Below are 25,386 nucleotides of genomic sequence, written 5' to 3' on the forward strand. Positions count from 1 at the left end.
TTTGGCTCAGGTCATGATCTCGCAGTTCGTGAATTCGAGTCCCACGTCAGGCTCTGTGCTGACAGCTCAGAGCCTGGAGTCTGCTTCAGATTCTGTGTCCCCCTCTCTCTGTGCCCCTCCCGCACTCTTACTCTGTCTCTGTCTCTCTCTCTCAAATATAAGTAAACCTTAAAAAAATGAAAGTGTTCACTGTGCCATCAAACACAATGCACTTTTGGCTCTGAGACCAGGATGGTTAGGCTGTCAGGTGACCTCAGAGGAAAGCTTTCAGATTGCATTCTCTCGGAACCTTCCCTGGAATACCTGCTGAGCTCTGAGACTCACCTAGATGGGGTCTCTGAGAGGAGGTCTCCAGGTGGAAGTCAGAATTCCTCCCTGTTTGTTGATGATGGAAAGCAAGCTCTATTCCCAGAACAGGAAGGAGTGAAGCATTGGTCCCCAAAGCAGACTTAAGAATCCAAATGCAGAAACCATGTCTCCTCCGGCTTCGGATTAAACATGTTCTGGATCTGCAGCCAAGGAGATATTTACAGCTCCTTATGTTGGCTGCCTCTGACACAGCAAAATGTGTCTGAAACGTTAGACACATTTCCCATTGTTACTCCAACCCCTGAGCCCATCTCCCCATGGGAAATTATCTGGGCAGAATGGAATTTTTTCCTGTAGATTCCCTGTTCCCAAGAGATCAGATTAGAATTCAGGCATATGCAATTTTTATTACTCCTCCTCGAACTTCCCTGGCTTGTCTAACATTGAAACTTTTCACAGACCTGAGTGAAAGTTTCTTTTTCCAAATCTAGGACTCAGGAACCTGTCTTGACTATGCCCCTTGGCTCTCCGAACATTGAGTTGTGGTGGGAACACAACTCCTGATAGTCTAGAAAATACCTATTCTTTCTTCAACAAGAAAAAGTGTGTTCCTTTGCTGTACAACCATGGGTTTAATAAACCTTGGATTTGATATTCTTTTGACAAATCATCTAGGAGTTTCATATGTTTAATACAGGTTAAAAGTTGACGTTTATAAAACATTTGGTAATTCTAGGTGTATTACGAAGCTGTAGTCATCAAGACAGTATGGTACTGACACAAAAACGGACCCATAGAACAATGGAATAGAATAGAAAACCCAGAAATGGACCCAAAACAATATGGTCCATCTTCGACAAAGAAGGAAAAAGTGTCCAATGGAAAAAAGGCAGTTTCTTAAACAATGGTATTGGCAAAATGGAGAGCAACATGCCAGTGAGACTGGACCACTCTCTTACACCATACACCATTCACAGAAATGAATTCAAAATGGATGAAAGACCTACATGTGAGATAGGAAACCACCCAAATCCTAGAGGAGAACACAGGCAGCTATCTCTTTGACCTCAAATATGGCAACTTCTTGTTACCCATGTTGCCGTAGGCAAGAGAAACAAAAGCAAACATGAACTATTGGGACCTCACCAATGTAAAAAGCTTCTGCACAGTGAAGAAAACAAAAGAATTAAAAGGCTTCCTACAGAATGGGAGAAGATGTTTGTGAATGACACATCAGATAAATATTCGTGTGTGTGTGTGTGTGTGTGTGTGCCACATTTTCCTTATGCATTCCTCTATCGATAGACACTTAGGTTGCTTCCATATCTTGTCTGTTGTAGAGAATACTGCAATAAACATAGGGGTGCGTATATCTTTTCAATTTAGCATTTTTGTTTTCTTTGGAAACAGTAATGGACTTATTGGATCATGTTGTCGTTCTATTTCCAAGTTTTGAGGGCCCTCCATACTGCTTTCCACGGTGGCTGCATTCCCACCAGCAGTGTGTGAGGTGCCTTTTTCCCCACTTCATCACCAGCACTTGTTTGTTGTGTTTCTGATTTTAGCCCTTCTGACCTGTGTGAGGTGGTATTTCATCGTGGTTTTGATTTACATTTCCCTCATGATGAGTGATGATGAACATCTTTGCATTTGTCTGTTGGCCATCTGGATGTCTTCTTTAGAGACGTCAGTTCAGAACCTCTGCCCAATTTTTAAGTGGATTGTTTGGGTCTTTTTGTTGTTTAGTTGTATGAATTCTTTGTGTATTTTAGATATGAACCCCTTATCAGATATATCATTTGCAAACATCTTCTCCCATTCAATAGATCAGGTTTGTTTTGTTTTGTTTTGTTTTGTTTTCTTGTTTCCTTTGCTGTGTAAAAGCTTTTAATTTTGATGGAATCCCAATAGTTTATTTTTACTTTTGTTTCCCTAGCCTTAGGAGACTGGTCGAGAAAAATGTTCCTATAGCTGATGTCAGAGAAATTACTGCCTGTGTTCTTTTCAGGCAGTTTCATGTCTCACATTTAGGTTTTTAATCCATTTTTGGTTTTGTGTATGGTGTAAGAAAGTGGTCCTGTTTCATTGTTTTACATGTATCTGCCCAGTTTTCCCAGCACCATTTATTGAAAAGACTGTCTTCACAGATAGCATATGGTTTCACTCTTATGTGGATCCTGAGAAACTTAACAGAAACCCATGGGGGAAGGGAAGGAAAAAAAAGAGGTTAGAGTGGAAGAGAGCCAAAGCATAAGAGACTCTTAAAAACTGAGAACAAACTGAGGGTTGATGTGGGGTGGGAGCGAGGGGAGGGTGGGTGATGGGTATTGAGGAGGGCACTTTTTGGGATGAGCACTTGGTGTTGTATGGAAACCAATTTGACAATGAACTTCATATATTGAAAAGAAAGAAAGAAAGAAAAGACTGTCTTTTCCCCTTAGTCTCACCTCTTAAATTTTTTTAAAAGATTTACAGCCAAGTAACAGATTAAACCCATTTAGTCATGTTTTATTTCTGGGGTCTTTATTCTGTCCCACTGACCTATGTGTCTATTTCTGTGCCAAAAGCATACTGTCTTGATTACTACAGCTTTGGAGTATATCTTGAAACCTGGTAGGTCTGTTCTTTTTTCTCAGGATTGCTTTGGCTATGCAGGATCCTCTATAGTTCCATACAAATTTTAGTATTATTTGCTCTAGTTTTGTGAAAACTGCTGTTGGTATTTTGATAGAGATTGCAATGAATCTGTCGATTGCTTTGCTTTAGGTAATATGGACATTTTCACAAGAATAATTCTTCCAATCCATGAGCATGGAATATCTTTCTATTTATTTGTTACCTTCAATTTCTTTCACCAGTGTATTATAGTTTTTGGAACATAGGTCTTTCACTTTTTGGCTAAGTTGATTCCTAAATATTTTATTCTTTTTGGTGCAATTGTAAATGGTATTTTTAAATGTTTTTCTTTCAGCTGCTTCGTTGTTAAGGTACAGAAACGTTGCTGATTACTGGGTATTTATTTTGTATCTTGTACTTTACTGAATTAATGTAATACATCTAGTAATTTTATATGTATGTATGTATGTAAAATCAAGTTAATTAACATGCGCTGTAGTATTGGTTTCATGAGTAGAACCCAGTGATTCATCACTTCTATAGAACACTCAGTGCTCATTCCAATAAGTGCCCTCCTTAGATAAATGCCCATCACCCATTTAGCTAACCCTGAATCCACCTCCCCTCCAGGAACCCCCAGCCTATTCTCTGTATTCAAGAGTCTCTTATGGTTTTACTCCTTCTGTTATTAACTTATTTTCCCTCACTTCCCCTATGTTCATCTGTTTTGTTTCTTAAATTCCACATATGAGTGAAATGATATATTTGTCTTTCTCTGACTGACTTATTTCGCTTAGCATAATACACTCTAGTTCCATCCACATTCTTTCAAATGGCAAGATTTCATTCTTTTTGATCACTGAATATTATTCCATTGTATGTATATATACCACATCTTCTTTATCCATACTTCTAGGAATGTTTTGGTAGATTCTTTTGGATTTACCATTTATAGTATCATGTCATCTGAAAATAGTGACAGTTTAACTTCTTTACCAATATGGATATCCTTATTTCTTTTTCTTGTCTTATTGCTGTGGCTAGGACCTCCAGTACTATGTTGAATAAGTGTGAGTGGACATATTTTCTTCTCCCTGACATTGGGGGAAAAGCTTTCCACTTTTCACCATTGAGTATGATGCTACCTATGGGATTTTCATAGGTGGCCTTTATTATGTGGAGATATGTTGCCTCTAACCCCACTTTACTGAGGTTTTATCATGAATGAATGTTGAATTTTGTCAAATGATTTTTCTTCATCTATTGAGATGATCATATGATTTTTATCCTTCATTTTGTTGATGTGTATAACATTGATTTTCAAAATATTGAAACACCCTTGTATCCCTGAAATAAATCCTACCTGATCATGGTGAATGATCTTTTTAATATACTGTCGTGTGTGGTTTGCTAGGATTTTCCTGAGGATTTTTGCATCTATCTTCATCAAGGATACTGGTCTATAGTTTTCTTTTTTGGGGGTGTCGTTGTCTGGTTCCAGCATCAGGATAATGTTGGCCTGATTGATGTATTTGGAAGCTTTCCCTCCTATTCAATATTTTGGAGTAGGTTGAAGAGAATAGATACTAACTCTTTGTTAAATGCCTTGTAGATGGGGCATTTGGGTGGCTCAGTTGGTTGGGTGTCCAACTTCAGCTCAGGTCATAATCTCATGGTTCATGAGTTTGAGCCCCACATTGGGATCTGTGTAGTGGGCTCTGTGTTGACATCTTGGGGCCTGGAGCCTGCCTCAGATTCTGTGTCTCTATCTCCAAAGGCAAGGGGATTAAAAGCAAAAATTAACTATCGGGAGCTCATGAAGATAAAAAGCTTCTGTGCTGCAAAGGGAACAATCAACAAAACTAAAAGGCAACTGACAGAATGGGAAAAGATATTGCAAATGACATATCGGACAGAGGGCTAGTATCCAAAATCTATAAAGAACTCTCCAAACTCCACACCCGAAAAACAAATAATCCAGTGAGGCCAGATCAGCGACCCTTTACCTGCAAAGTATAGAAATGGTTCCCAGAAATGCCAGTTCTTAAGTCTCCCATGGACAAATGAATTTGAGGCTCCATATTGGAATGGCAAGTTTCTGCTGTGATTTACACAAACATAAAAACGTCTGTTCAACAGACATCGAGGCAGAGGGTGGGGGTGGTGGTGAATGAAACGGATGAGGCAGAGCAATTATCTAATAAACTTGTGTGGTTCCTGAGACACCGGGTGGTAAAATAAATTGTCATTGCCTTAATAGTAAGTTAAAGGAATAGAATATGGAAGATCAACGAAAATGTGTGAGCATCCACTCTGTGAAACTGACACAGCCACTGAATGAATACATCACTTAATCAAACAAATGAACACAGTGATCACCTGTCCTGAACTAAGTTGAATTGGCTCTCAGGCGAAAACAGGTTAATGAACTTGGCTTCTGTTCTTCTGACCCTGTCATCCATGGTGCACCGGGCCATTGGGCTCACCTGGCTGGGGTGTCTGACAAGGTCTCCTTGTGACAAGTCTGAATGCCTCCCTGGACTGCAGATGGTAGGGACTAAAGCTCTGTTCTCAGCTGAGACAGCAGGACGGAGTAAAGCATGGGCCCCAAGCCATAATTAGGGCCTGGAAGAACAGAGGGAGACCTTGTCCCTTCCCATCCAAGGTCGCACAGGCTGACAGGAGACCAGAGAGTATTTACAGCTCCCTGTATCCGCTCATTAGGCTCATTTCCCTCTTGGTACCCCAGCCTCTGATCTCATATTCCCAAATGGAAAACTGCTCTGGACACAAGTATTTTTTCCTAATGAATCTCGGTTCCCAAAAGACTAGGTCAGAGACCAAGTGAATGCAGTTCTTTTTTTCCTCCCCTTTTCCCTGAACTTGTCCCCTTCCTGATGTGTAAATCTTGTGGCACCTTATCTCAGCGGAGACACACTTTCCTCCAAGTCTAAGACCAAGGAATCCTCCGGGATTAGTCCTCTTTGCCTTCCAAGCATTGCCTGTCCTAGGGACCCAGCTGTAGCATTTCTAGTGCTGTGTGTCTGTCTGTCTCTTTGTTTGTTTTTGAGAGAGAGGGAGAGAGAGAGAGAGCATGAGTGGGGGAGAGGAAGGGAGGGAGAGAGGTACAGAGAGAAGCTTTTTAATGTTTATTTATTTATTTTAAGAGAGAGAGTCAGAGAAAGAGGGAGAGAGAGAATCCCAAGCAGTCTCCATGCTCACTACAGAAGCAATCTGGGGGCTCAGTTCCAGACCATGGGGTCATGTCCTAAGCCGCAATCAAGACACGGAAGATGAACCCACTGAGCCCACGAGGCGACCCAGTGTCTACTGTTGTTCTCAACAGCGCCGCTAGGAATCTATCCAAGGACATGGGAGTGCTGACGCACGGGGGCACGTGCACCCCAATGTTTCGAGCAGCGCTTTCAGCAACAGCCAAATTATGTAAAGAGCCCAAATGTCCATCCACTGACGAAAGGATCAAGAAGTTGTGGTTTATATACACAATGGAATCCTACTTGGCAATGAGAAGGATTGAAATCCTGCCATTTGCAGCAACATGGATGGAACTAGAGAGTGTTATGCTAAGTGAAAGAAGTCAGGCAGAGAAAGACAGATACCGTATGTTTTCACTCATAGGTGGATTTTGAGAAACTTAAGAGAAGGGCATGGGGGAGGGGAAGGGGAAAAGAGAGTTAGAGGGAGGGAGGCAAACATAAGAGACTCTTGAGGACTGAGAACAAATCGAGGGTAGGAGGGGGGTGGGGGGAGCAGGGAAAGTGGGTGATGGGCAATGAAGAAGGCACTTGTTGGGATGAGCACTGGGTGTTGTATGGAAACCATTTTGACAATAAATTTCATATATTTAAAAAAAGAAAAAATAATACAGCAGAGAAATTACTTCTGATAATAAAACCTGGGTGCCACAGAGATCGGCTTCAAGACGCTTTTTCTGTCACTTGTTTTATAAGATGTTAAAAGCTGTCATTTGGTCCCTTGTTATAAAATGGTCCTTAAATATAACAGATGTATTGAGATCTAGTTATGTACTACAATGTGAGCTTAACATCTCACAGGGAGTTTGGATTTAATCTTTATAAAATCTTATCTCTGAGATTATGAACTACATTTTATGATGTATAAATGGTGCTTGGTCGTGTCTTGTCATCTGTCCAAATTTAATATCTGAGTATATGGTGTCCCTTGAGTTTGATTCTTTCAGGATGCTTCCAGTTCTCAAACTTGGGGTCGTGGTTCTCAGCCAGAAAGGAATTTTCCCCTGGGACATCTGTCAAAGTCTGAAGGGAAGCTGCCAAACACCTACAGTCCACAGGAAAGTGTGGGGGGCAGGGCCCCGGTGCCAGGCTGAGACCGGGTCGAGCAACGTTCCCTGTTGACTCAAGCCAACCCGGTGGTTCCCCCTCCCATTCCCCCACTCTCAAGAGCGTACGAAAGCCTTGTCAAGGCTGAGAAAGTTAATTCCTGAAGCCTGTGGTCTGCAGGTGTTGGCAGTAATGCTACCTCCCTTTTTCTACCCCGAGTCAGATAGAAACAAACATGGGAATTGTGTTTTGCTAGCAATCTTATCAACAAGGTCTTGTTGTGACCCGTCTAGAAAATGCACAAGAAACACAGAACTAAATGTTTTGGTGGGCAGCGATTATGTGAAACCTGTTTATTCTTAGAATGGCCTGACCCATAAGAGTCTGGATATAAAAGACTGTGTACAGCAACAATAAAGCCGTCACTTGGGCCATCAGCCCAGGGGACCCTCCTGTTCCCAAACTTTCTCTTCTCTCTTTTTTCTTGCATTCCCCTACCCTCAGGACTCTGACCTTGGTGTTTGTTGCACCGGTCGTGACAGGAAAGCACCCCCAAAATACTGTTACCCTGCCACCAATGTCTCACCATAAACGGTGAGAAACACACCTAGACCAGCATGTCTCCAACTTCACTGTGCCCGTGAATCCACACAGATCCCACTACAAGTGCAAAATCTTAGCGATTCTGCATTTCTCCAAGCTCCTGGGTGATGCTGAAGTGCAGGTCTGAGTCTGAGGACCACTGTTTGATTAGCAAGAAGACGATCCTGTGTTAGAGATAAGTGTGGGTAGCGTGAAGGCTTCTGCACCAAATACTGTCCTTGTGTGCCTGTAATTATGAAAGGATCATGTATTCGCTCATTCTTCAGGCTGTGTGAAATCTGTGTTTATTGTTTTTATAAGTGACCAAAATAATACCCTGATTATTAATCAGGGTATTAGGGTATTATTAATAATACCCTTTAGAGTAAGATTAAGGAACTATCAGATATGCCCACAACCTAATCTCCAGTCCCTTTCACATGTTATTATTTTTTTTTAGAGCAAAGAAGGATTTATGCAGCAGATTGAATAGGGTTACTCATCAGCCTGGAGACTCTGAAGGACATACCCATTTGTGCAGAGGAACTGGTAACCCTGACCCACATGACTGGCAGGACATGCAGTTCTTGGGTGAAGCGTCCTCTGGTCAAGCAGGTGGAAGAGATTTCACAGCAGAAAGGACGTATTATATACATGTTGCTGATACCGTGCATTCGCCATCCCGTGAACTTGTGACATATATCAGGAAAAGGAAGCTATTTCGTGTAACAACGGAAAGAATTACATGAGCGGATCGCATTAGAAGTTTTCAAGCAGAAACAGGAAAATAATTCAGTGATAAAATGAAGAAGACACTAAGCAATCCTGCGCCTCGATGAACAAACTCCCTCAGTGGTGAACACCATCTTCCTTGCTTTAATAAATAGGTGCATAGCACGAACTGTGATTTTTTAAAAAATGAGAGAAATATTTTGTGTGTCACAAAATGAGTGTTTCAAAGTTTGCCTCCTCATATTTATGGTCAGGCCGATACGAAGAACATATCAAGTCGATCTATGTATTCAAATTTGCCTTTCAAAGTACACTCCACTAGGAGATCTAGATTAGCTAATTGGGTTTTCCCAGTGACTATGGTAGTATTTCTGGACCCTGAGCTGAGTAACAGAATAAAACCAAGAGACCGCTGACAAAGCATAAGGGCATGTTTAGCCCAAGGGACTGAAATGACATATTTTCCCTGGGTCCATTTTGAACACAACCATGTTGAATAAACATATCGTCAGATGTGTTCCACAATCACCAGATAAGCCCTCAGCTACACCCAGTCATGAAGTACCTCTTCAGAAAGTGCTTTATAAACTAGAGACTGCCACATGAGTGAATCAGGTTTTCCCCTTCAGCACACACATTCTATTCAGTACAATTCTTCAAGAACGTGTGAACCCAACACCAGCTACCCACCCTGGCCATGGTCCTTCATAAATCCAGATCTCTCAGTGGCTCTCTCTCTCTCTCTCTCGCTTCCTCTTGACCCTCTCTCCCTTTCTGACACCTCCCAGAATGGCTTTTGACCATCCCATGTGCCCTCCAGCATACATGAGTAATAAACCTGGGGTTACTGGAGTTCTCTGATAGATGTTGCTGACATGTGTCCTGCAATCACAATAAGAACCCAAGGGCTGGTGCAGCCACAGCATAGGCTGTGGTACGGGAAAGGTCTGTGGGAGTCTGGAAAGCACATGGGCGCAGGTGAGTCCTTGGGCATTCCTAGCCAGAGCGGTGTGTCAATAGCTTGAGGCTTAAACGGAACAATGTTAGAGTCCACATCATCAGGTGGAGTCCTAAAGGAAGCGAAGGAAAAGACTGAGACTCAAGGTGGAAACTGTGCTTTTGTATTCTCCTTGACAGTAAAATGATGGAAATGGCTTACTGATCAATGTAGCTTTATTCCGTCTGAAGCGTATAATTCATGATAATGATCTCAGGAAATCTAGTGGAAATTTACCCGACATGGTATAAGTCATTTGAGATTTAAATATTTTTAAGAAATCCAACTAGTCCCATGTGAGATACAGAGATTTTAGGCATTTGTGACCCAAGATTGGGGTAATATTTGGGGACGTCTGAAAATAGACAAAGGAGAAACTATCTGTATTTCAGTCACAGCAGAAGCTTAATGAAGTGAGTTCCTTAAATGTAGAGAGAAGTTGATCAAACAAATGGAAATGCCAAGAAATAAACCAAAGGGGTAGATTCTACTTCCACAGTCTGATCAAAGATTGGCAGTTCCTGGCTCTGAGGATTTGAGCCCTTCAATCATGGGCATGTCTTCAGCCTTTGGATGATTGGTTCTTATAACACTGAATCCCAAGGATTCTTTTCAGAGCCCTCTTTATGTCTCTGTTCCTCAGGCTGTAGATGAAGGGGTTCAGCATGGGCGTGACCACTGTGTACATCACCGAGGCTGTGGCACTTGAGTGGGAGCTCTGGGTAACAGCAGAGCTGAGGTACACACCTAGGCTTGCACAATAAAATAAGGAGACAACCAACAGGTGAGATGCACAGGTAGAAAACGCTTTATACTTGCCCTGAGCAGATGAGATCCCACATATGGAGGAAACTATCTTAGAATAAGAGTAAAGGATCCCAGCAAGGGGACCTCCACCCAGCAGCATAGCTGCAAGGTACATCACCACGTTATTAAGAAAGGTGTCAGAACAGGCAAGTTGGATCATCTGATTGAGTTCACAGAAAAAGTGGGGGATCTCTACCTCTGTACAGAAGGACAGCCCCAACACCATTAAGGTGTGTAGCAAGGAATGCAGGACACATATGATCCAGGACACCAGAACCAGGAGTCCAGAGAGCCGGGGGTTCATGATGACCATGTAGTGCAGTGGGTGACAGATGGCCACAAACCTGTCATAGGCCATCACACTCAGGAGAAAGTCGTCCATCCCTGCAAAGGTTATGAAAAAGTTCATTTGTGTGATGCAGCCTGCATAGGTTATGACTTTGGTCTGGGTCTGGAGGTTCCAGAGCATCTTCGGGACGGTGGTGGAGGTGAAGCAGAAGTCTATAAAGGACAGGTTGGCCAGGAAGAAGTACATGGGGGTGTGGAGGTGGGAGTCAGAGCTAATGGCCAGGAGGATGAGCAGGTTTCCAAACACAGTGATCAGGTACATGGAGAGGAAAAGCCCAAATATGAGGGGCTGCAGTTCTGGTCTCTCTGAAAATCCCAGGAGAAGAAATTTTGATATCCGTGTAATATTTCCTGGTTCCATGAGGTTGCACTGACCCTAGAAAGAGGCAAAGGACATCACTAATTTTCACATGAACAGTTTACTCACATAGTTGAAATGCTACCATTTATATTGTGCAGTCAAGAAGTTCATTTCGGTGTCTTGTCCTTTTTGACCCCAAAGGATTGTCCTTCTGAAGAGACTCCCTCCTGTTTCATCTCAGATTAGGTGTTTTGGTCTCATTCTCCACACTCCCCAGCAGAGGTCATGCATTTTACTGTTTTACTAAGAATCTCTTTCCTGCATGGGAGGAATATGTGCTGATTGTCAAACATATTCCAGGCATTGTGTAGGCAATGAGCATGGGATACTGAAAAACCAAACGCAAGTATCATCCAATGACGGAGAATGAATAGAAACAAATAAAAATACTAATAAGACATTAGAGGGTGTCAAAGTGCTATGAAGAGAACAAAAGTAGATATAAAGGAGAGTGTGGATACGAGTGATGTTCTGTAATGGTACTTGGTCAAGACCCGTAACAGGTGACATTTGAACAGAGACTTCAGTGAAAGGAGGGCAGGATCTGCAAGCAGTTCTGGGGAAGTGTGTGCTGGCTGAGGGAATGGCCTCTGCTAAGACCCTGAGGATCATACTACTTGGAGCTATTGGGGTCCAAAATAGGAAGCGTTGTGTGATGAGGAGTAAACAGGAGAGAAATCAGAGATGGTGTCAGGTAATTTCAAAGAAATGGATGGCCTCATTACCGGTTCCCTTTAGAGGGACAGGAGTCACTCACCCACACTATATACTGCTTATATTTTAGAATCTATCTGGAAAGCCTCCTGTACACTGACAAGGAGCCCTCCTGAATACCCTGTGCTGATTGAGTGCTGGCTTCTGTATTATTAGAGTCAACTTAGAATATATTAGCTAAGGCACCCCTGCTCTGGAAACGGATCCCCATCCACAAGACAAGACACACACACACACACACACACACACACACACACACACAGCAAATCATCACTCCCTGAGCTATGTTCTTCCATGAGTTCTCACCTCCAGCCCCAATAATTAAGCTCAGAGTGGCTATAAACCAATATGGCCAGATCCATTATCATTCCTCACAAACGATGTAAAAATGGTACCTGAATTGCAATGATTGAGTTTCTTATGGACAAATACAATTGACAGGTCAAACTGGCATGCTTATTTTCTGTCCTGCATTTAAAGAAAAACAAACTGTCTGCTCAAAATCAGAGAAACACACATACACACACACACACACACACACACAGAGAGAGAGAGAGAGAGAGAGAGAGAGAGAGAGAGAGAGAGGCGCAAGAGTGAAATGAAATTGAAGTGGCACAAAAGATTTCATGGTTCATATGGTCACTGAAACCTGAGGGGCCGTGAAGAAGAAAGAGCATCCTGAGGTCTGACAACATTCCAAGTCTTGTTACCTCCTTGATGCCCAGCAAAAATAATAAGGAGCAAAATTAAATGTGGTCAGAAGACAAAATTAGTGGGTTGTTCAGCATGTGGATCGCCTTACAGACTGAATGCTCTAAGAGAAAAGTGTGCTAAGGGAATAAATCAACCCTTCGGCACAGGAAATATGCAAAGCACAGCAAAAGTTGGGCAGGTTATAATGAAGCAGTAGGACACTTGGGGTTTTTTTCTGTGCCTGGTTCATATTTCTTTGACCCATTGGATGTCCTGTGATCTTAGAGAAGGTGGATAAGTCCCTTTCACGTTTCAGATGTGGCATCTTTTCTTTGTTTTTCCTGGCCTTTGCGTTGTGACCTCTCTCTTGACAAGGGTAGTGGGCACACTCTGGTCCTGTTTCTGGTTTGCACAACACCCAAAGGTTTGTTCAGACCTTGCTCTACAGATTTCTGCACCCACCGTGACAGTCAGTCTAGGCTCTGAATCACCGTCTTCATAAGATTTCTGCCTGAGGCTCTTACACCACACACTTATTTCATTCTACTATGACTCTGCCATATAAGGCAAGTACCAAAGGAACAGAGGCTTCTCTGACCTTGTCCACTGTGGTTTTTCAGGAAGGCATGGTCAGCCAAGCACATGACCATAGAGATCTCCAGGTTCTGGGCTAGGCTGGTGGCTGTGTGGTGACCTCAAGTGAATGCACCTGGCATTGATTCTCTCTGACCCTTTCCTGCTGGACCTGCTGGGCACCCGGAATCACGTGGCTGGGAGCTCTGAGGGAGAGGTGTCCATGTGGCTGTCTGAATTCCTCCTGGATGGCTATCGGTGGCAACTAAACCCTCTCCCTGCAGAAGATGGTGGGAAGGAGGCTAGCATGAGTCATCCAGCCAAGTTTCGGACTCTAGAAGCAACAATCAGGTCCCATCACCCCCGGTGGCACAGGGGGAGGGACTGCACAGAGGAGACATTTATAGTTTCCTTTGTCTGTTCATGGGGCATGTTTCCCTCCTGCTTGTCCAACCTGCAGCACATGATTTCCCTGGGGGACACTGGTCTGGACACAAAGAAAGATTTCCTGGAGTTTCTGTGTTCCCAATAGACCAGGTCATAACTGCGTGACCCCTGTGTTGATTACTCCTACCTTGTGAGTTCTGTCCCTCCCAGAGTTCAAATATCCCAGCACCTAATCCCAACCCTGATTTTAACATTTCCCCAAAATCTAGGACTAAGCAATCAGTCTGGAGGAGATCCCTTGGATCTCCAAAATGTTGGCTTATGGTGGAGACCTGAGCCGAAATCAAAAGTTGTTCGCTTATACGACTGAACCACCAGGTGCCCCCAGATATTCATTTAATATGTTGTGTATAGATATGGCCCCCATTAAGGGATTCCTTCTGCCACATTGATGTAGGGTTTTTTTTTGTCAAAAAGCTTCTTCTGTAAGTAACGACATATTTTATAATTTCACTGAGAAATTCTTTAAGTATTCAAGAATATAAATTGAGTGTTGACCATGTTTCAGGCAATGAGTATAGGGTGTGGTGAAGAACGAAAATCCCTAGAAACATGGAGAAAAAGTATATAAGCAAACAAGATAATTCTATAACTTTTCAGATGGTGAGGGCTGCTGTGAAGAAAAGAAAAGCAGGAATAAAGGAGGGAGCCAATAGGGCATTCTATTTTGGTGGGTATTTAGGCAAATTCTGCAAATGAGGTGACATTGGAAAACAGAACTCATATAAGACAGAAAGGATTATGTGGGAAGTTCTACCTGGCAGAGGGAATGGCCAGTACAAAGGCCCCAAGGAAAGTATTGTTTCAGAAGTTCAAGGCAAAAAGCAAAGCCAGTGCTGCAAGGGCAATGAGCCTGATGGAGACTGATGACAGACGCTGTCACACATGTGGGGAGAAAAGTGGCCTCTCTGCTACAACTGTGATCTCAAGGCACAGGGCTGTCCTTGCCCATGCTACGTCTCCCTCTGTATACATCATGGTCTCAAGGCTTCCCATGAGTTGCCACAGATCCCCTTCTTGGTGCATTCTCTTGACTGAGTTCTGGCCCCTGTATTGCGTCATCTTGGGATTTCTGAGTCCTGGCCCCCCTTTTTTTAAAATATGAAATTCATTGTCAAATTGGTTTCCATACAACACCCAGTGCTCATCCCCACAGGTGTTCTCCTCAATACCCATCACCCAACCTCTCCCTCCTCCCGCCCCCATCAACCCTCAGATTGTTCTCAGTTTTTAAGAATCTCTTCTGGTCTGGCTCCCTCCCTCTCTAACTTTTTGAGGACTGCTCACCCTTCACCAGTCACAAGACACCATGGCCTCCTGGGTTGTGTATTTTCCTGCCTTTACAGACCTCACCATCCCAGTTATGCTGGGAATGGACACAACCCAAGGAGGCCAGATCAGACATCTTTTCCCTGCAAAGTATAGAAATGGTTCCCAGAAATGCCAGTACTTAAGCTTCCCATGGACAAATGAATTTGAGGCTCCATATTGGAATGGCAAATTTCTGCTGTGATTTACACAAACATAAAACAGTCTGTTCAACAGACAGCGAGGCAGAGAGTCGGGGCGGGGGGCAGTGAATGAAACGGGTAAGTCAGAGCAATTATCTAATAAACTTGTGTGGTTCCTGAGACACTGGGAGGTAAAATAAACTGCCATTGCCTTAATAGTAAGTTAAAGGAATAGAATATGGAAGATCAACGAAAGTGTGAGCATCCCCTCTGTGAAACTGACACAGCCACTGAATAAATACATCACTTAATCAAACAAACAAATGAACACAGCGATCACCCCTCCTGCACTAAGTTGAATGGGCTCTCAGGCCAAGACAGATTAATGAACTTGGCTTCCATTCTTCTGACCCTCTCATCCACGGCGCACCGGGCCACTGGGCTCACCTGGCTAGGGTGTCTGACAAGGTCTCCTTGTGACAAGTCTGAATGCCTCCCTGGACTGCAGATAGTAGGGACTAATGCTCTGTTCTCAGCTGAGACAGCAGGACGGAGTAAAGCATGGGCCCCCAGCCATAATTAGGGCCTGGAAGAACAGAGGGAGACCTTGTCCCTTCCCATCCAAGTTCACACAGGCTGACAGGAGACCAGAGAGTATTTACAGCTCCCTGTATCCGCCCATTAGCTCATTTCCCTCTTGGTACCCCAGCCTCTGATCTCATATTCCCAAGTGGAAAACTGCTCTGGACACAAGTATTTTTTCCTAATGAATCTCAGTTCCCAAAAGACTAGGTCAGAGACCAAGTGAATGCAGTTCTTTTTTTCCTCCCCTTTTCCCTGAACTTGTCCCCTTCCTGATGTGTAAATCATCTGGCACCTTATCTCAGCCGAGACACACTTTCCAAGTCTAACACCAAGGAACCCTCCGGGATTAGTCCTCTTTGCCTTCCAAGCATTGCCTATCCTAGGGACCCAGCTGTAGCATTTCTAGTGCTGTGTGTCTGTCTCTTTGTTTGTTTTTGAGAGAGAGGGAGAGAGAGAGCATGAGTGGGGGAGAGGAAGGTGGGAGAGAAGGACAGAGAGATGCTTTTTTAATGTTTATTTATTTATTTTAAGAGAGAGAGGCAGAGAAAGAGGGAGAGAGAGAATCCCAAGCAGTCTCCATGCTCACTGCAGAAGCAATCTGGGGGCTCAGTTCCAGACCATGGGGTCATGTCCTAAGCCACAATCAAGACACGGAAGATGAACCCACTGAGCCCAGGAGGCGACCCAATGTCTACTGTTGTTCTGAACAACGCCGCTAGGAATCTACCCAAAGACACGGGAGTGCTGACGCACAGGGGCACGTGCATCCCAATGTTTAGAGCAGCGCTTTCAGCAACAGCCAAATTATGTAAAGAGCCTAAATGTCCATCAACTGACAAATGGATACAGAAGTTGTGGTTTATATACACAATGGAATCCTACTTGGCAATGAGGAAGAATGAAATCGTGCCATTTGCAGCAACTTGATGGAACTAGAGAGTGTTATGCTAAGTGAAAGAAGTCAGGCAGAGACAGATACCATATGTTTTCACTCATAGGTGGATCTTGAGAAACTTAAGAGAAGAGCATGGGGGAGGGGAAGGGGAAAAGAGAGTTAGAGGGAGGGAGGCAAACCATAAGAGACTATTGAGGAATGAGAACAAACTGAGGGTAGGTGGGGGGGGGAGAGGGGAGAGAGGGGGATGCGCATTGAAGAAGGCACTTGCTGGGATGAGCACTGGGTGTTGTATGGAAACCATTTTGACAATAAATTTCATATATTAAAAAAAAGAAAAAATAATAAGGCAGAGAAATGACTTCTCAAAATAAAACTTGGGTGCCACAGAGATTGGCTTCAAGACACTTTTTGTCACTTGTTTTATAAGACATTAAAAGCTGTCATTTGGTCCCTTGTTATAAAATCGTCCTTAAATATAACAGATGTATTAAGATCTAGTTATGTACTATAAGGTGAGCTTAACATCTCACAGGGAGTTTGGATTTAATCTTTATAAAATCTTATCCCTGAGATTATGAACTACAATTTACGATGTATAAACGGTGCTTGATGATGTCTAGTATCTGTCCAAATTGAATATCTGAGTATGTGGTGTCCCTTGAGTTTGACTCTGTCAGGATGCTTCTGGTTCTCAAACTCTGTGGCCGTGGTTCTCAGCCAGAAGTGAATTTTCCCCTGGGACGTCTGTCAAAGTCTGAAGGGAAGCTGCCAAACACATACAGTCCCCAGGAAAGCACCCCCAAATTCCTGTTATCCTGCCGCCAATGTCCACCATAAACGGTGAGAAACCCAGCTGGACCAGCATGTCTCCAACCTCACTGTGCCCATGAATCCACACGGATCCCACTACCAGTGCAAAATCTTAGAGATTCTGCATTTCTCCAAGCTCCTGGGTGAGCTGAAGTGCAGGTCCGAGTCTGCGGACCACTGTTTGATTAGCAAGAAGATGATCCTGTGTTAGAGATAAGTGTGGGTAGCATGAAGGCTTCTGCACCAAATCTTGTCCTTGAGTGCCTGTAATTGTGAAAGGATCGTGTATTCGCTCATTCTTCAGGCTGTGTGAGATCTGTGTTTATTGCTTTTATAAGTGACCAAAATAATACCCTGATGAACAAGCCTTTACACTAAGGAGAATAAGGCACCATCAGATATGCCCACATCCTAATCTCCAGTTCCTTTAACATGTTATTATTTTTTTTAGAACAAAGAGGGATTTATGCAGCAGAATGAACAGGGCTGCTCGTCAGCTTGGGCGATTTGAAGGACGTGCCCATTTGTGCGGAAGAACTGGGGACCCTGAACCACACCCCAGCAGGACATGCAGTTCTTGGGTGAACCGTCTTCTGGTCAAGCAGGTGGAAGAGATTTCAGAGCAGAAAGGATGTATTATATAGATGGTGCTGATACTGTGCATTCGCCATCCCATGGGATTTGTGACATATATCAGGAAAAGGAAGCTATTTCACGTAACAATGCAAAGAATCATATGAGCAGATCACATTAGAAGTTTTCATGCAGAAACAGGAAGATAATTCAGGGATAAAACGTAGAAGACACTAAGCAATCCTGCGCCTCGATGAACAAACTCCCTCAGTGGTGAACACCATCTTCCATGCTTTAATAAATAGGTGCATAGCACGAACTGTGATTTTTCTTAAAAATGAGAGAAATATTTTGTGTGTCACGAAATGAGTGTTTCGAATGTTTGCCTCCTCATATTTACAGTCAGGCCGATACGGAGAACTTATCAGGTCGAACTGTTTATTCAAATTTGCCTTTCCAAGTACACTCCACTGGGAGATCTAGATTAGCTAATCAGGTTTTCCCAGTGACTATGGTAGGAATTCTGGACCCAGAACTGAGTAACAGAATACAACCAAGAGACCGCTTACAAAGCATAAGGGCATGTTTAGCGCAAGTGACTGAAATGACTTATTTTCCCCGGGTCCATTTCGAACACAACCATGTTGAATAAACATATCATCAGATGTGTTCCACAATCACCAGATAAGCCCTCGGCTACCCCCAGTCATGAAGTACCGCTTGAGGAAGCCCTTTATAAACTAGAGACTGACACATGAGTGAATCGGCTTTTCCCCTTCAGTACACACATTCTACTCAATACAATTCTCCAAGAACGTGTGAGCCCAACACCAGCTACCCACCCTGGCCGTGGTCTTTGAGAAAGCCAGATCCCTCAACAGCTTCCTCTCTCTCTCTCTTCCTCTTGACCCTCTCTCCCCTTCTGACACCTCCCAGAATGGCTTTTGACCATCCCATGTGCCCTCCAGCATACATGAGTAATAAACCTGGGGTTATTAGAGTTCTCCGATAGATGTTGCTGACGTGTGTCCTGCAATCACAATGAGAACCCAAGGGCTGGTGCAGTCAAGGCATAGGCTGTGGTCAGGGAAAGGACTGTGGGAGTGTGGAAAGCACATGGGCGCAGGTGAGTCCTTGGGCATTCCTAGCTAGAGCGGGGTGTTAAAAGCCTGAGGTTTAAACGGAACAATGTTAGAGTCCACATCATCAGGTGGAGTCCTAAAGGAATCGAAGGAAAAGACTGAGACTCAAGGTGGAAACTGTGCTTTTGTATTCTCCTTGACAGTAAAATGATGGAAATGGCTTACTGATCAAGTGTAGCTTTATTCCGTATGAAGCGTATAATTCATGATAATGATCTCAGGAAATCTAGGGGAAATTTACCTGGCATGGTATAAGTCATTTGAGATGTAATTAATTTTAAGAAATCCAACTAGTCCCATGTGAGATACAGAAATTTCAGGCATTTGTGACCCAATGTTGGGGTAAACTTTGGGGACACCTGAAAATAGACAAAGGAGAAACCGTCTGTATTTCAGTCACAGCAGAAGCTTAATGAAGTGAATTCCTTAAATGTAGAGAGAAGTTGATCAAACAAGTGGAAATGCCAAGAAAGAAATAGAAGGAGTAGATCCTACTTTCACAGTCTGATCAAAGATTGGCAGTTCCTGGCTCTGAGGATTTGAGCCCTTCAATCATGGTCATGTCTTCAGCCTTTGAATGATTGGTTCTTATATCACTGGATCCCAAGGATTCTTTTCAGAGCACTCTTTATGTCTCTGTTCCTCAGGCTGTAGATGAAGGGGTTCATCATGGGCGTGACCACTGTGTACATCACCGAGGCTGTAGCACTTGACCGTGAGCTCTGGGTAGCAGCAGAGCTGAGGTACACACCTAGGCTTGCACAACAAAATAAGGAGACAACCGACAGGTGAGATGCACAGGTAGAAAACGCTTTATACTTGCCCTGAGCTGATGAGATCCCACATATGGAGGAAACTATCTTAGAATAAGAGTAAAGGATCCAGACAAGCAGACCACCACCCAGCAGCATAGCTGCAAGGTACATCACCACGTTATTAAGAAAGGTGTCAGAACAGGCAAGTTGGATCATCTGATTGAGTTCACAGAAAAAGTGGGGGATCTCTACCTCTGTACAGAAGGACAGCCCCAACACCATTAAGGTGTGTACCAAGGAATGCAGGACACATACGATCCAGGACACCAGAACCAGGAGTCCACAGAGCCGGGGGTTCATGATGACCGTGTATTGCAGTGGGTGACAGATGGCCACAAACCTGTCATAGGCCATCACACTCAGGAGAAAGTCGTCCATCCCTGCAAAGGTTATGAAAAAGTTCATTTGTGTGATGCAGCCTGCATAGGTTATGACTTTGGTCTGGGTCTGGAGGTTCCAGAGCATCTTCGGGACGGTGGTGGAGGTGAAGCAGAAGTCTATAAAGGACAGGTTGGCCAGGAAGAAGTACATGGGGGTGTGGAGGTGGGAGTCAGAGCTGAAGGCCAGGAGGATGAGCAGGTTTCCAAACACAGTGATCAGGTACATGGAGAGGAAAAGCCCAAATATGAGGGGCTGCAGTTCTGGTCTCTCTGAAAATCCCAGGAGAAGAAATTTTGATATCCGTGTAATATTTCCTGGTTCCATGAGGTTGCACTGACCCTAGAAAGAGGCAAAGGACATCACTAATTTTCACATGAACAGTTTACTCACATAGTTGAAATGCTACCATTTATATTGTGCAGTCAAGAAGTTCATTTCGGTGTCTTGTCCTTTTTGACCCCAAAGGATTGTCCTTCTGAAGAGACTCCCTCCTGTTTCATCTCAGATTAGGTGTTTTGGTCTCATTCTCCACACTCCCCAGCAGAGGTCATGCATTTTACTGTTTTACTAAGAATCTCTTTCCTGCATGGGAGGAATATGTGCTGATTGTCAAACATATTCCAGGCATTGTGTAGGCAATGAGCATGGGATACTGGAAAACCAAACGCAAGTATCATACAATGACGGAGAATGAATAGAAACAAATAAAAATACTAATAAGACATTAGAGGGTGTCAAATTGCTATGAAGAGAACAAAAGTAGATATAAAGGAGAGTGTGGATACGAGTGATGTTCTGTAATGGTATTTGGTCAAGACCCGTAACAGGTGACATTTGAACAGAGACTTCAGTGAAAGGAGGGCAGGATCTGCAAGCATTTCTGGGGAAGTGTGTGCTGGCTGAGGGAATGGCCTCTGCTAAGACCCTGAGGATCATACTACTTGGAGCTATTGGGGTCCAAAATAGGAAGCGTTGTGTGATGAGGAGTAAACAGGAGAGAAATCAGAGATGGTGTCAGGTAATTTCAAAGAAATGGATGGCCTCATTACCGGTTCCCTTTAGAGGGACAGGAGTCACTCACCCACACTATATACTGCTTATATTTTAGAATCTATCTGGAAAGCCTCCTGTACACTGACAAGGAGCCCTCCTGAATACCCTGTGCTGATTGAGTGCTGGCTTCTGTATTATTAGAGTCAACTTAGAATATATTAGCTAAGGCACCCCTGCTCTGGAAACGGATCCCCATCCACAAGACAAGATACACACACACACACACACACACACACACACACACACAGCAAATCATCACTCCCTGAGCTATGTTCTTCCATGAGTTCTCACCTCCAGCCCCAATAATTAAGCTCAGAGTGGCTATAAACCAATATGGCCAGATCCATTATCATTCCTCACAAACGATGTAAAAATGGTACCTGAATTGCAATGATTGAGTTTCTTATGGACAAATACAATTGACAGGTCAAACTGGCATGCTTATTTTCTGTCCTGCATTTACAGAAAAACAAACCATCTGCTCAAAATCAGAGAAACACACACACACACACAGAGAGAGAGAGAGAGAGAGAGAGAGAGAGAGAGGCGCAAGAGTGAAATGAAATTGAAGTGGCACAAAAGATTTCATGGTTCATATGGTCACTGAAACCTGAGGGGCCGTGAAGAAGAAAGAACATCCTGAGGTCTGACAACATTCCAAGTCTTGTTACCTCCTTGATGCCCAGCAAAAATAATAAGGAGCAAAATTAAATGTGGTCAGAAGACAAAATTAGTGGGTTGTTCAGCATGTGGATCGCCTTACAGACTGAATGCTCTAAGAGAAAAGTGTGCTAAGGGAATAAATCAACCCTTCGGCACAGGAAATATGCAAAGCACAGCAAAAGTTGGGCAGGTTATAATGAAGCAGTAGGACACTTGGGGTTTTTTTCTGTGCCTGGTTCATATTTCTTTGACCCATTGGATATCCTGTGATCTTAGAGAAGGTGGATAAGTCCCTTTCACTTTTCAGATGTGGCATCTTTTCTTTGTTTTTCCTGGCCTTTGCATTGTGACCTCTCTCTTGACAAGGGTAGTGGGCACACTCTGGTCCTGTTTCTGGTTTGCACAACACCCAAAGGTTTGTTCAGACCTTGCTCTACAGAATTCTGCACACACCGTGACAGTCAGTCTAGGCTCTGAATCACCGTCTTCATAAGATTTCTGCCTGAGGCTCTTACACTACACACTTAATTCATTCTACTATGACTCTGCCATATAAGGCAAGTACCAAAGGAACAGAGGCTTCTCTGACCTTGTCCACTGTGGTTTTTCAGGAAGGCATGGTCAGCCAAGCACATGACCATAGAGATCTCCAGGTTCTGGGCTAGGCTGGTGGCTGTGTGGTGACCTCAAGTGAATGCACCTGGCATTGATTCTCTCTGACCCTTTCCTGCTGGACCTGCTGGGCACCCGGAATCACGTGGCTGGGAGCTCTGACTGTGACGTGCCCATGTGGCTGTCTGAATTCCTCCTGGATGGCTATCGGTGGCAACTAAACCCTCTCCCTGCAGAAGATGGTGGGAAGGAGGCTAGCATGAGTCATCCAGCCAAGCTTCGGACTCTAGAAGCAACAATCAGGTCCCATCGCCCCCGGTGGCACAGGGGGAGGGACTGCACAGAGGAGACATTTATAGTTTCCTTTGTCTGTTCATGAGGCATGTTTCCCTCCTGCTTGTCCAACCTGCAGCACATGATTTCCCTGGGGGACACTGGTCTGGACACAAAGAAAGATTTCCTGGAGTTTCTGTGTTCCCAATAGACCAGGTCATAACTGCGTGACCCCTGTGTTGATTACTCCTACCTTGTGAGTTCTGTTGCTCCCAGAGTTCAAATATCCCAGCACCTAATCCCAACCCTGATTTTAACATTTTCCCACAGTCTAAGACTAAGCAATCAGTCTGGATTAGATCCCTTGGATCTCCAAATTGTTGGCTTATGGTGGAGACCTGAGCCGAAATCAAGAGTTGTTCGCTTCTACGACTGAACCACCCAGGCGCCCCCAGATATTCATTTAAATATGTTGTGTATAGATATGGCCCCCATTAAGGGATTCCTTCTGCCACATTGATGTAGGGGTTTTTTTGTCAAAAAGCTTCTTCTGTAAGTAACGACATATTTTATAATTTCACTGAGAAATTCTTCAAGTATTCAAGAATATAAATTGAGTGTTGACCATGTTTCAGGCAATGAGCATAGGGTGTGGTGAAGAATGTAAATCCCTAGAATCATGGAGAAAAAATATATAAGCAAACCAGAGAATTCTATAACTTTTCAGATGGTGAGGGCTGCTGTGAAGAAAAGAAAAGCAGGAATAAAGAGGGAGCCAATAAGGCATTCTGTTTTAGTGATTGATAGGCAAATTCTGCAAACAGGTGACATTGTAACACAGAACACATATAAGACAGAAAGGATTATGTGGGAAGCCTTTACCTGGCAGAGGGAATGGCCAGTACAAAGGCCCCAAGGAAAGTATTGTTTCAGAAGTTCAAGGCAAAAAGCAAAGCCAGTGCTGCAAGGGCAATGAGCCTGATGGAGACTGATGACAGACGCTGTCACACATGTGGGGAGAAAAGTGGCCTCTCTGCTACAACTGTGATCTCAAGGCACAGGGCTGTCCTTGCCCATGCTACGTCTCCCTCTGTATACATCATGGTCTCAAGGCTTCCCATGAGTTGCCACAGATCCCCTTCTTGGTGCCTTCTCTTGACTGAGTTCTTGCCCCTGTATTGCGTCATCTTGGGATTTCTGAGTCCTGGCCCCCCTTTGTTTAAGATATGAAATTCATTGTCAAATTGGTTTCCATACAACACGCAGTGCTCATCCCCACAGGTGTTCTCCTCAATACCCATCACCCAACCTCCCCCTCCTCCGGGCTGCATCAACCCTCAGATTATTCTCAGTTTTTAAGAGTCTCTTCTGGTTTGGCTCCCTCCCTCTCTAACATTTTGAGGACTGCTCACCCTTCACCAGTCACAAGACACCATGGCCTCCTGGGTTGTGTATTTCCCTGTCTTCACAGACCTCACCATCCCGGTTATGCTGGGAATGGACACAACCCAAGGAGGCCAGATCAGACATCTTTTCCCTGCAAAGTATAGAAATGGTTCCCAGAAATGCCAGTACTTAAGCCTCCCATGGACAAATGAGTTTGAGGCTCCATATTGGAATGGCAAATTTCTGCTGTGATTTACACAAACATAAAACAGTCTGTTCAACAGACAGTGAGGCAGAGAGTTGGGGGGGCAGTGAATGAAACGGATGAGGCAGAGCAATTATCTAATAAACTTGTGTGGTTCCTGAGACACCGGGTGGTAAAATAAACTCCCATTGCCTTAATAGTAAGTTAAAGGAATAGAATATGGAAGATCAACGTAAGTGTGAGCATCCACTCTATGAAACAGACACAGCCACTGAATAAATACATCACTTAATCAAACAAACAAATGAACACAGCAATCACCCCTCCTGCACTAAGTTGAATTGGCTCTCAGGTGAAGACAGGTTAATGAACTTGGCTTCCATTCTTCTGACCCTCTCATCCACGGTGCACCGGGCCGTTGGGCTCACCTGGCTGGGGTGTCTGACAAGGTCTCCTTGTGACAAGTCTGAATGCCTCCCTGGACTGCAGATGGTAGGGACTAATGCTCTGTTGTCAGCTGAGACAGCAGGACGGAGTAAAGCATGGGCCCCCAGCCATAACTAAGGCTTGGAAGAACAGAGGGAGACCTTGTCCCTTCCCATCCAAGGTCACACAGGCTGACAGGAGACCAGAGAGTATTTACAGCTCCCTGTATCTGCTCATTAGACTCATTTCCCTCTTGGTACCCCAGCCTCTGATCTCATATTCCCAAGTGGAAAACTGCTCTGGACACAAGTACTTTTTCCTAATGAATCTCTGTTCCCAAAAGACTAGGTCAGAGACCAAGTGAATGCAGTTCTTTTTTTCCTCCCCTTTTCCCTGAACTCGTCCCCTTCCTGATGTGTAAATCGTCTGGCACCTTATCTCAGCCAAGACACACTTTCCTCCATTTCTAAGACCAAGGAACCCTCCGGGATTAGTCCTCTTTGCCTTCCAAGCATTGCCTGTCCTAGGGACCCAGCTGTAGCATTTCTAGTGCTGTGTGTCTGTCTGTCTCTTTGTTTGTTTTTGAGAGAGAGGGAGAGAGAGAGAGAGCAT

The 25,386-nt window shown here is 43.9% G+C and overlaps 2 protein-coding genes across 2 annotated transcripts; both read right to left on the reverse strand.

Annotated features, from left to right (window-relative positions):
• Window positions 1-10,245: 10,245 nt before the first annotated feature.
• Window positions 10,246-11,074, reverse strand: LOC122236385 (olfactory receptor-like protein OLF4). Its single transcript, XM_042977311.1, is given in 2 exon segments — window positions 10,246-10,299; window positions 10,301-11,074. Coding segments are annotated over 2 exon segments (828 nt in total).
• Window positions 11,075-19,553: 8,479 nt separating this feature from the next.
• On the reverse strand, window positions 19,554-20,480 carry LOC122236386 (olfactory receptor 7A17-like). The gene has a single exon (XM_042977312.1). The coding sequence runs from the start codon at window positions 20,478-20,480 to the stop codon at window positions 19,554-19,556; it is 927 nt and encodes a 308-aa protein (XP_042833246.1).
• Between the last annotated feature and the right edge of the window lie 4,906 nt (window positions 20,481-25,386).

This window comes from Panthera tigris, chromosome A2, assembly GCF_018350195.1.
Source record: "Panthera tigris isolate Pti1 chromosome A2, P.tigris_Pti1_mat1.1, whole genome shotgun sequence".
Taxonomy (NCBI): domain Eukaryota; kingdom Metazoa; phylum Chordata; class Mammalia; order Carnivora; family Felidae; genus Panthera; species Panthera tigris.

Excerpts from the sequence above, each read along its gene's own strand:
- LOC122236386 (XM_042977312.1), bottom strand. The coding sequence starts at position 20,480 with ATGGAACCAGGAAATATTACACGGATATCAAAATTTCTTCTCCTGGGA.